This window comes from Muntiacus reevesi, unplaced genomic scaffold, assembly GCF_963930625.1.
Source record: "Muntiacus reevesi unplaced genomic scaffold, mMunRee1.1 SCAFFOLD_124, whole genome shotgun sequence".
Classification (NCBI taxonomy): Eukaryota; Metazoa; Chordata; class Mammalia; order Artiodactyla; family Cervidae; genus Muntiacus; species Muntiacus reevesi.
Window position 1 is genome coordinate 230,211 of NW_027077804.1, and position 11,015 is coordinate 241,225.

General features: G+C 37.8%; 2 protein-coding genes across 2 annotated transcripts; both read right to left on the reverse strand.

Moving 5' to 3' along the window:
* Nucleotides 1–215: 215 nt before the first annotated feature.
* Nucleotides 216–1,004, reverse strand: LOC136155146 (olfactory receptor 4C13-like). Its single transcript, XM_065917041.1, has one exon. It carries the CDS (start codon nucleotides 1,002–1,004, stop codon nucleotides 216–218), a length of 789 nt encoding a protein of 262 aa, XP_065773113.1.
* Nucleotides 1,005–9,541: 8,537 nt separating this feature from the next.
* On the reverse strand, nucleotides 9,542–10,465 carry LOC136155147 (olfactory receptor 4C3D-like). The gene has a single exon (XM_065917043.1). It carries the CDS (start codon nucleotides 10,463–10,465, stop codon nucleotides 9,542–9,544), a length of 924 nt encoding a protein of 307 aa, XP_065773115.1.
* Between the last annotated feature and the right edge of the window lie 550 nt (nucleotides 10,466–11,015).

Below are 11,015 nucleotides of genomic sequence, written 5' to 3' on the forward strand. Positions count from 1 at the left end.
TTTATGTCAATGATCTGAAAACTTCTTACATTCTAACAAAATTTACTGTAGGAGCAATACTATCTATTAATGTAAATCATCAATTTATTGGCATCATGGAACATCCTAAGTGACTCTCCTCTTTAGCAAATTCCTCATGGCAACCTTCACCTCTGCATTCCTCACTGTATAAATGATAGGACTTAACATGGGACATAGGATTGCATAGAACACGGTCACCACTTGTCTGCAGGGTAAGGGGCCACAGGATGCATGTGGGTGAATATACAAGGGACAAAAAAGAGCACCTCTACTGTAAAGTGGGAGCCACATGTGGAGAGGGCTTTGCGTCGTCCTTTAGAGCCATGGGGCTTCAGGCAGCTCAGGATGACTATGTAGGAGATGAGGAGCATGAAAAAAATGAGCAAGCACATGCCCCCTGTGTTAGCTGCCACCACCATTCCAAGCGTGTAGGTGTGGCTACAGGCAAGTTTTAATAATGAGAAGAAATCACACATAAAGTGGTCAATGACATTTGAGCCACAGAAGGTCAAGTCTACCATGAAAAGAATCTGCACAGTGGCATGCAGTGTCCCCCCGATCCAGGCCACCACCGCCAGGAGCTTGCAGAGCTCCTGTTGCATGATGGTCGTGTAGTGCAGAGACTTGCAGATGGCCACGTAGCGGTCATAGGCCATGACAATGAGGACAATAACTTCTACTCCCCCCAGGAAGTGCTCCACAAAGAGCTGAGTCAGGCAGTCACCCCAGGAGATGGTTCTCCTCTGGTGCAGCAGGTCAGTGATTAGTTTGGGCGTGGTGATAGAGGTGAAGATGGCATCTATGAAGGACAAGTGAATGAGAAAGAAGTACATGGGAGCTGAAAGTGTGGGACTGAGGGAGATGGTGATGACGATGAGCAGGTTGGCGAGCACAGTGAATAGGAACATGGGCAAAAGGACAACAAAGAGTATTTTCTGCAGCTGTGGATTTTGTGTGAGTCCCAAGAGAAGAAATTTGGTCATGTTGTTGGGAGATGTGAGGGGCTCCATTTAGGAAGCAATATGTTCTTGGGTCCTGAATTACCTACAAAGGAATCAAGAATTGTATCTATTAATCATGATAGCATGATAGTCTGAATTTCTTGCAACAAAAACAAAGCAGTCACTGCAATTGTGGAGCATGTCCTTGAAACTTTGCCCCAGTACTTGTTTCATGTCTTTCTTATTTTCTCCATGATGCTTTCCATCTCTTCAGACACCTTGTACTTGTAACCTGAAAATTACCTATAGGGCAACACATGATCTGCAGTTACTGGGAAAAAACTGGGCTGTCTCCATGAGACCTGGGTTCTCATTCAGGTTCCGGTTCCACGTGTCTCTGCTTAGAATCTCAGTGCCCTGTGTTTCTAAGCCCACCTCTGTCAGGTTACAGCTTGCATTAAATTCTTAGGTGTGCATCTTCTATCTTGTAAGGTGACAGGTGCCACACAGGTAAGAGTTACTCCTTTTTTCATGAGAATTTGCATTTGAACCCTCAGCTCTAACTGGAAAGAAATACATGGTCAATAAAATTTACCATAATCAGAGGGTTTTGGGAAACATGCAGAATTCACTGGTGACACACTCCACCTGGTAGAACCAAAACACATAAACTATTCAACTGTGTTTTCTCACTAACCATGGTGCCTGACATGATGTCTGCAGTGTCTGAAATCTATTAGATGATGAGTGAAAGCTTGGCGAATTGTCATTCAATATGGATAAGAATATGCCTGATTCTCCAGACCAAAAACCTAGGGGGAATTCATGTGTTCTTTTTCTTCTGCTCTGTTTATTATTGCTCTCTACTTTATAAGAGACAAAAATACACATTTGAAAGGGAAGTTGGAAAGTTTAACAGTTTTTGGTGAACCTTATGAGGTAAATATGAAAATATTTAATTGACTTTAGGAAAAATTATGCTAGTGGTTTTTTACTTTCAAGATAATTATAGTGTTTGTTAATTGATATTTAGTATTCTTCAAAATTATGTTTTACATTGAATTTAGCATAGATGTATTCAATTAATATACAGCTTCCAGAAAATTGGATAAAAAATAACTATTGCACAGTTTTTCAGTAAACAAAGATCTTTCAAGTAGAGGAAATCCTTATTTTCAAAGTTCTAAAAATGCAAAGTTAATGTGGAGAACAGAAAGATTCTTTAAGGTAATGTACAGAAATAGGTAGCTATACGTTTATACATATATACACAGACTAACACAAGCACAGATAAAATCTATTGATAAGTTAGTTACCTATTACAACTTTACTCATTCAAAAATATTTATTGGACACTTATCCTATATATGAATGTGTATCTGTGCACACAAGTCAGGAAGAGTGCCCCTGTTAAATACCCTTAAGAACTGAAAGTTCATTCCCAAACAGCAGCAAGGCACCCATCCATGAAGAAATCTTTTCACTCTTTCATGTGTCTGCTTCATGCATTCTCAAGCCTTCTCCAATTTTCCAATAGCATCCATCTTCCATAATTTCTGGTTACAGGCGATTGGATTACTAAGAGGATGAGAAATTTGGGGACATAAGTTTCCTAAAGAAAATGGAAGACTTAGCATAAATATAATAAAACGTGTTCTGCCAAAATATGTCTTTCCTTTAAAAGATAAATGGATAAAGAGCTTAGTTTTTAGTTACCCAAAATAACCACAGCATTGTAAGTCAACTATACTCCAATAAAAATTGATTTCAAAACTGGAAATTATAGTTATGAGGAAAAAAAGTGCAACAGCTTCACTGCATTTTCTTATTTTGAGATATGATATATCAACAGATCAGAAATGGCTATGGTGTACATAAAGTAAGAGTTAGACATACGTAATATAATAACATTATTTTATAAATAACTGCGAAGAAATAGAAATTTCTTTTTTCATTTTTCTTTGGCTACATACTACTCTTTCTCGAAATAAGCTCTAATGGAAAATATTTTTAAAGGACAAAAATCATTATTTACAAATGTGTCAAACATTATTATTAAGAGCTGTGGAAAATTTAGAAACAGTATGGAATGTTGAACACTAAAGAAATTTATCATTGGAATACAGGCAACTCCTTAAGTAATGAGTAATTTTTAACAGAGATATTTTTAAAAATTGTGCAATATCAAAGAAACTTCTTAGGCTGTAAAATAAATTGTAACAAATTTGGATGAAACTTTGAACTCTTTAATTATTATGATAAAATTCTTACTAATATTATTTTTCTTCTCAGTAACTTAAATATATATCAACAAGGGAAAAAAAATCCCCCAAATATTTCTACTTCTAAATTGATAGTATTGTAATTGAATGCATCTTTCTTAAATGTTATATATGCTGAAAAAGATACAAGTTAATGTAGGAAAGATAAGGATTAAGTATGATAATATGATTTATAAGATCCATTGAAACCTGAGAGTCTATGATTATATGATTTCCTGAAAATAAGAAATCTCACCTATGAACATGTCTGACACAGGTCCATGGCCAGTGCCCCAGGCAGCTGTTAGTTCACCAAGAAAGAGGCAACAATGTAAGATTTAAACCTGCCACCTAGCTCAGTTAGAATGAATGTCTTTGTTGACTTTTAAGTGGTACCTTTGGAGGAACCTTAAAATAATCACATGTCCTGTTTGTGGGCACATTCTCTAAACCTTCTCAGTTGTGGCTAATAGAACCTCAGGGATATTTCCCCACATTAGACTTTGCCAGCAAATCAGTTGTTTCCTGAAATTACCTGAATAGCAGAGGAGAGCTTTCTTTATCATGCATCTTTAATTTTAACCTCCTTCTTGAGTTTACATGAAGACAAAACACTATGAAAAGAGGGGAAAAAAAAAGAAACATTGATTTCTTATGAATTTAGGTATTTGAAAACATATGAATTTATTATGATGTCTGAATAGTGTTGTGTAAGCTAAATATTTAGGTGGATAACTAATTGATATTTAATCTTTATTATAGTTATTTGTGACTTAACTTACATATGCAAATAATGATTTTAACATATTGCTTTCATATGCATTAAGTGGTAATTATGAGTCTTATAATAATAGTGGCACTTCAAACAGACAAAATTCGCAGTACTTCTTAAAGTAGTTGTTTACTATGCCAGTTCTATAATTAGATAAATATGATAATTATGAAAGCAATTACAATCTTTACCTGTACATAGAGATGGTAAAATGCACTTATTTCAGCCACTTTCATTGAATAATATTTGTATGGAATTTAAAAAAAAAGCAGACAATATTATTCACAATTTATAACAAGAAAATTTAAAAAATGGAATAAGAATGTCATTTGCCAAGGAGAAGAAGCCAGGTCACTAAATCCTAGGCCAGGAACTGATCTTTAAGTTATCATTTTGCAATTAAGAAGAATGACACATATATCACCACCAACTGTAAAGCCCATTACAATTATCTACTAAAATAAATAAATATTGATATTGAAATTATTTGATAAATAAATGTAATTCAATTCAACTCAGAAACATTCCTATATAGAGCCACACTCACACACCAAGTTCAGATAGTCTCAATGAAAAATTGAAACTATCTAAGGCTTCCCAGGTGGCTCAGTCATAAAGTATCGGCCTGCAATGCAGGACCTGCAGGAGACAGCAGAGCTTTTCTATCCCTGGGTCAGGAAGATGCTCTGGAGAAGGAAATGCCTACCCACTCCAGTGTTCCTGCCAGGATAATCCCATGGACAGAGAAGCCTGGCAGGCTATAGTCTATGGAGTCTCAAAACTGCAGACACGACTGAGCAACTGAGCACACACACAAAGAATTATGAGATACAAATTTTGTTGAAGTATAATTGTAAAAATGTCTTGAACTCTTTTTTCAACTCTGGAATGAAACCTAGTGCCAGATCAGAAAATTAGTGCGGACTGACAAAGTCATCATTGTCAACTTCATAAAAAATGGAAATCCATTTACAACGACTCATTAAGCGGTCATCCAATATCTATCTAATTAACTACAGTGTTGAGTAGAAAAGTTGCTTTAGAATCCCTCAGTTCAGTTTATTAGCTCAGTCGTGTCTGACTCTTTGTGACCCCAAGGACTGCAGCATGCCAGACATCTCTGTCCATCACCAACTCTCAGAGATTACTCAAACTCATGTCCATTGAGTCGGTGATGCCATCCAACCATCTCGTCCTCTGTCGTCCCCTTCTCCTCCTGCCTTCAATCTTTCCCAGCACCTTTCCCCTACACCTATCCCCTATCCCCTACACATTTCCCCTACACCTATCCAGTCCAGCTCCCCAAGCACTAGAGAAGCATACAATGGAAAGAGAATGGAGTTAGGCCTAACTCAATGAAGGCTGACCATAAAAATAGTCTTTCAATCAAGGAGTTCCTGGAACTAAATTGGTAAAATGTGTTTCCAGAATACAACTCCGAGGACAGAGTGGTTTAAAACATTGGAGAGATATAACACAGATTCTCAAAGTTGAAGGGTAAATCAAAGCTGATTTACATGTTATATAATCTTTCTGGTCCTCCATCTTTTCGGTATGTTAAGAAAGCTAAAATTTAATTTTATGATGTCATTGTGACCATTTGATACCGCTTCAAATTATTCACAACAGCTTAGATACTGTACAGTTAATTTTCATAATCACTGATTTTTTTTTTCCCAAGAGAACAAGAAGTTCAATATAATTTTAAATATTAGTTATTTTCTTCCTGATTTATATTCCACTAGTAAGGCATATAGCTTTCTGAGAACCAACAGCTTCTGTATGTAGGCACACTATAGAGGTATGTAAATACTATAGAATGTTTTCTAATTACTAGAAAATAAGAGAGATTCTAATTGCATGTTCTCTTTTCTCTGAGATTCTTTGAAATGATTGAGGAAGAATAAAATTTGAATTTAGAAGAGTGATGATCTGAATACAAGCTCTGTCTCTGTTAATATGTAGATTATTTAGCTCTATTGAACTTTATTCCTCCTCATCAGTGAAATGGAATAATCATAATTATACCTACTTTGGAGAATTGCTGTTAGTGTCAGTAAGAAATACAGGAAGGGCTTTATAGTAATAAACTATGAAAAAGTAAAGATGTGATGTGAAGAATGTGAAGAACTGACTCACTGGAAAAGACCCTGATGCTGGGAAATACTGCAGGCAGGAGGAGAAGCGGATGACAGAGGATGAGACGGTTGGATGGCATCACTGATTTGATGGACATGAGTTTGAGTGGGCTCCAGGAGTGTGATGGACAGGTTGCAGTCCATGGAGTCACAAAAAATTGGACATCACTGAGCGATTGAACAATAACAACAAATAAATTCATTACACATTTTTAATTAAGCAATGTTAAAAATGGTAGATCAGAGTTTCCTTTTGACTGATTAATAATATCTTACTAGTTCTCCCATTAATCAGTGAATTAAACAATTTTTTTGTATTTAATTTATATTTTTGTGAAGCTCCTGATTTAAATTAATTTTTTCCCCTGGATAATACAATCCTGCTGTTTTTAGAGAGAAAAGCTAAGACTCATAAAAGTGTAGATATTCTTGCCCTGTGTGGCTTATTTATTTATGTGTTTTCAATTGGCCTGGGTCTTGCTGCACTCAGGCTTTCTCTAGCCATGGCAAGCAGGGGCTACTCTTTTTGCAGTGTGATGGGATCCCCTTGTTTTGACTTCTCCTGTTGTGGAGCACGGACTTAAGCTTGTGGCTTCAGTGGCTGAGCAACTGGGCTCAGTGGTTGTGGCCTGCGGGCTTAGTTGCTTCAGGACATGTGAAAATTCCCTAACCTGGGGTTGAACCTGTGTCCCCTACTTTATAAACTTTTAAATATTAAACATTAAAACTCTTAGCCATTACAAGTCCAGGGAAGTCCCCCTGTGTATTATTTAACTAAAATTTTCTGTTTTATTTTGTCTGGGATTTATCTGTATATAACCTGTTTGTAGGAATCTCCTTTAAAGCCTGTATAGAAGTGAAATACAATGATCCAATAGCTCTTTCTCATCTGTGCCCATTTTCACATTGTCAGAACTATTATGAGTTCTGAGATGATAAAGTATTAAAGAAATTAAGCCCAAGAAGATGAGGACTTTGAAAATAAAGAAGCTTTCATTTGAGATGACAAAGAGCTTTTTACTTTTTTTTTTTTCCTTTTTTATTTCCATAAAACAAAATAGAGACATATCTAGGAGACAATTCCAAAAACAATATCGCTGCAATCTTTGTCAAAGAGTGTTTTCCCTAGGTTTTTCTCTAGGAGTATTATAGTGGTGTGTTTTATATATGATGTAAGGGAGTGCAGTTGAAGAGGCAGTCTTCTTTCCACTGTATATCCCTGCCTCCTGGAGACAGCCTTGAACAGCTTAGTAAATACAGTCACCCAGTACCATGCTCTGGCATTGCTGTGTGGTCAAATCATGAAAGAAATAACTCCAGTTGACCACTGAGTTTGACCAAGCAACATTTGTGAAAAGAAACATCGCATGCTGTAGTCAGAGAAGTTGACTCAGCGTGTAAAGAATCCTCCTGCAATTCAGGAGACATGAGACAATCAAGTTCGATCGCTGGGTCAAGAAGATTCCCTGGAGGAGGAAATGGCAACCCATTCCAGCATTCTTGCCTGGAAAAGTCCATGGACAGAGGAGTCTGGCACGCTACCATCCACAGGGTCACAAAATCAGACATAACTGAGCACACAGCACTTCAGTCTGCTTAGACAGTCAGAGAAGCCCTGATTAATAAAGGGTGATGTAATAACGCGAGATGACCTGATGTCCTCTAGGTGCAGTGAGGAGCATTGCAAGTATCCCCAAATATCCAGAAAGTTCACATTAACCACTTCACTTTTATGAATGAAAAAAGGAAGGGACTTTTTGCTTAAACAACAAAAACAACAACAAACAACTCTGTTGCCATACTATTGTTGTGCTTTTGTAAAAGTGAAGTGGCATAACTGAAAATTTCAAAAAGCTTGTAGTGCTGAAATATAGTGCTACAGGTGAGACAAGACCACAACACATTTGACACCATCTTCTCAAGGGATAAATTGAATCATTAAGACTGCAGATAATTTTCTTCTCTATAGACCTACACATGCCACAGACAACTAACGCTATTTAAGAACATAGATGGCCATCATCAAAAAGTCTACAAGCAATAAATGCTGGAGAATACGTAGAGAAAAGGGAACCCTCTTACACACTGTTGGTGGGAATGCAAATTAATACAGCCACTATGGAGAAGAGTGTGGAGATTCCTTTAAAAACTAGGAACAAAACTACCATACAACAATCCCGCTACTGGGCATATACCCTAAGAAAACCATAACTGAAAAAGACACATGTACCCCAGTGTTCACTGAAGCACTGTGTATAATAGCTAGCACATAGAAGCAACCTAGATGTCCACTGATAGATGAATGGATCAGGAAGTTGTACATACACACAACGGAACATTACTTAGCTTTAAAAAGAAATGCATTTGAGTCACTTTCAACAAGGTGGATAAACATAGTGCCTATTACACAGAGTTAAGTAAGTCAGAAAAAGAAACTCAAATATAGTATATTAACAGATATATATGGAATCTAGAAAGATAGTACTGATGATCCTATTTGCAAGGAGCAAAGGAGACACATACATAAACAAGAGACTTGTGGATGCAGTGGGGAAAGTAGAGGGCGGGACGATTTGAGAGAGTAGCACGGAAACATACACATTACCATATGTAAAATGATTGGACAGTGGGAGTTTGCCATATGACCCAGGTAACCCAAAGCCAGTGCTCTGTGCCAACCTAGAGGGGTGGGATGGGGACTGAGGTGGGAGGGGTGTTCAGGAGGGAGGTATTCATGTCGTTGTATGGCAAAAACCATCACAATATTATAGACTAATTATTCTTCAATTAAAAATAAAATTCTAAAAAAATAGAGCAAATGAATAATTCTAAAATTTCTGGCTTATATTTAGTGGCAAGGAAACAATTAGATTTTGAATTTTTCCTTCCTCATTTTGTTGGTTGCCTCAATTTTGACTTTTGGTAAATTCATATGGGGAAAAAAATAAAGAAATTCAGCTGCAATTCCTTCACTCAACTGTTCCCTCCCAATAGATCTACTGAAAAAAATTCTACTCATTAGTTGCTTTACCACAGGCTATGGAAAAATAGAAGATCTGAGTCAATGTCCTATGAAAGAAAACTGGTTTCTCCCAAGTAACATGTATGCAGAATTTAGTAAAGTAAATGGAAAACTCTGGAGTAAACCATTCTCTAAAATCATGAAACTAGATTATAGATCTTTCCTTTGCCTAATCTGAAGCTATGAACATGAACATTGAAGACTCTAGAAAGTATAATAAAACTTATCAAAATACCTAAAATGCGCCAATGTTAAATAATCAACAAATAGTTTCTGTGCTTTTTTTTTTCTGCCAATGACCCTCAAAACTTTTACTCTCACAATTTAAAATAGGTACAATTCTACATATGCATATAAATCATCACTTTCTTGGCATCGTGACAAGCCTAAATCACTCCCCTCTTCAACAAATTCCTTATGGCAGTTTTCACCTCTATGTTTCTCACTGTATAAATGATAGGATTAAACATAGGAGTGAGGATTGCAAAGAACACAGTCACCCACTTGTCTGTAGGGTACACAGCCACAGGACGCGTGTAGGTGAATATACAAGGGACAAAAGACATTACCACTACTGTGAAGTGGGCAGCACATGTAGAGAGGGCTTTACGTCGTCCTTCAGAACCATGGGATTTCAGGGAGCTCAGGATGACTACGTAGGAGATGAGCAGCATGGAAAAAATAAGCAAGCACATCCCCCCTGTGTTAGCTGCCACCACAATTCCAAGCCTATAGGTACTATTGCACGCAAGTTCCAACAGTGAGAAAAAATCACACATGAAGTGATCAATGACATTGGGACCACAGAAGGTCAAGTCCATGGTGAAAAGAATCTGCACAGTGGCATGCAGGATCCCCCCAGTCCAGACCACCACCACCAGGAGGTGGCAGAGCCCCTGTCGCATGATGGTCGTGTAATGCAGAGGCTTGCAGATGGCCACATAGCGGTCATAGGCCATGACAATGAGGATGGTGACCTCTGATCCCGCCAGGAAATGTTCCATAAAGAGCTGAGTCAGGCAGGCACCCCAGGAGATGGTTGTCCTCTGGTACAGCAGATCAATTATCAATTTGGGAGTGGTGACAGAGGTCAAGGAGGCATCTAAGAAGGATAAGTGAGTAAGGAAGAAGTACATAGGGGCAGAAAGTGTGGGGCTGAGGGAGATGGTGATGACAATTAGCAGGTTGGCCAGCACTGTGAATAGCAAAATGAACAAAAAGACAATGAAGAGTATTTTCTGCAAATGTGGATTCTGTGTGAGTCCCAGAAGAACAAATTTGGTCATGTTGTGAGGAGACATGGGATCCATTTAGGAACTGATGCATTCCTGGGGCCTGAATTATCAAAAAAAGAATAAAAAATGATAGGTTTTAATCATGAGAGAATTATAGTGTGCATTTCTTAGAGCAAAAACCGAGCAGCCCCATGACTTCAGAGCATGTGTTTGGCAGTTTTGCCCCACTACTTGCTTCAATATTTTCTTACTTCCTTGGTGATGCATGTCATGTCTTCAAACACCTAGTGCCTGCCCCCTGTAAAATATCTATAGGATGACATTTGATGTGTAATTTACAGAAAACACTAGGATATTTACATAAGGTCTGAATTCTCCTCCATTGTCCAACTCCACATGACTGCTAAGTTATCTCAGTGTCCCATGTTTCCATGCCCTCCTCTTTGTCTTATTGCTGTTCAGTCACTAACTCATACATGGCTCTTTGCTACCCCATGGACTGTAGCACACCAGGCTCCGTGGGATTTCTCAGGCAAGACTACTGGAGTGGGTTGCCATTTCCTTCTGCAGTTTCCTCTGTGTCTGTGAGGTTGCAAATTGTCATTCTCAGATGCATCTTGTAAGG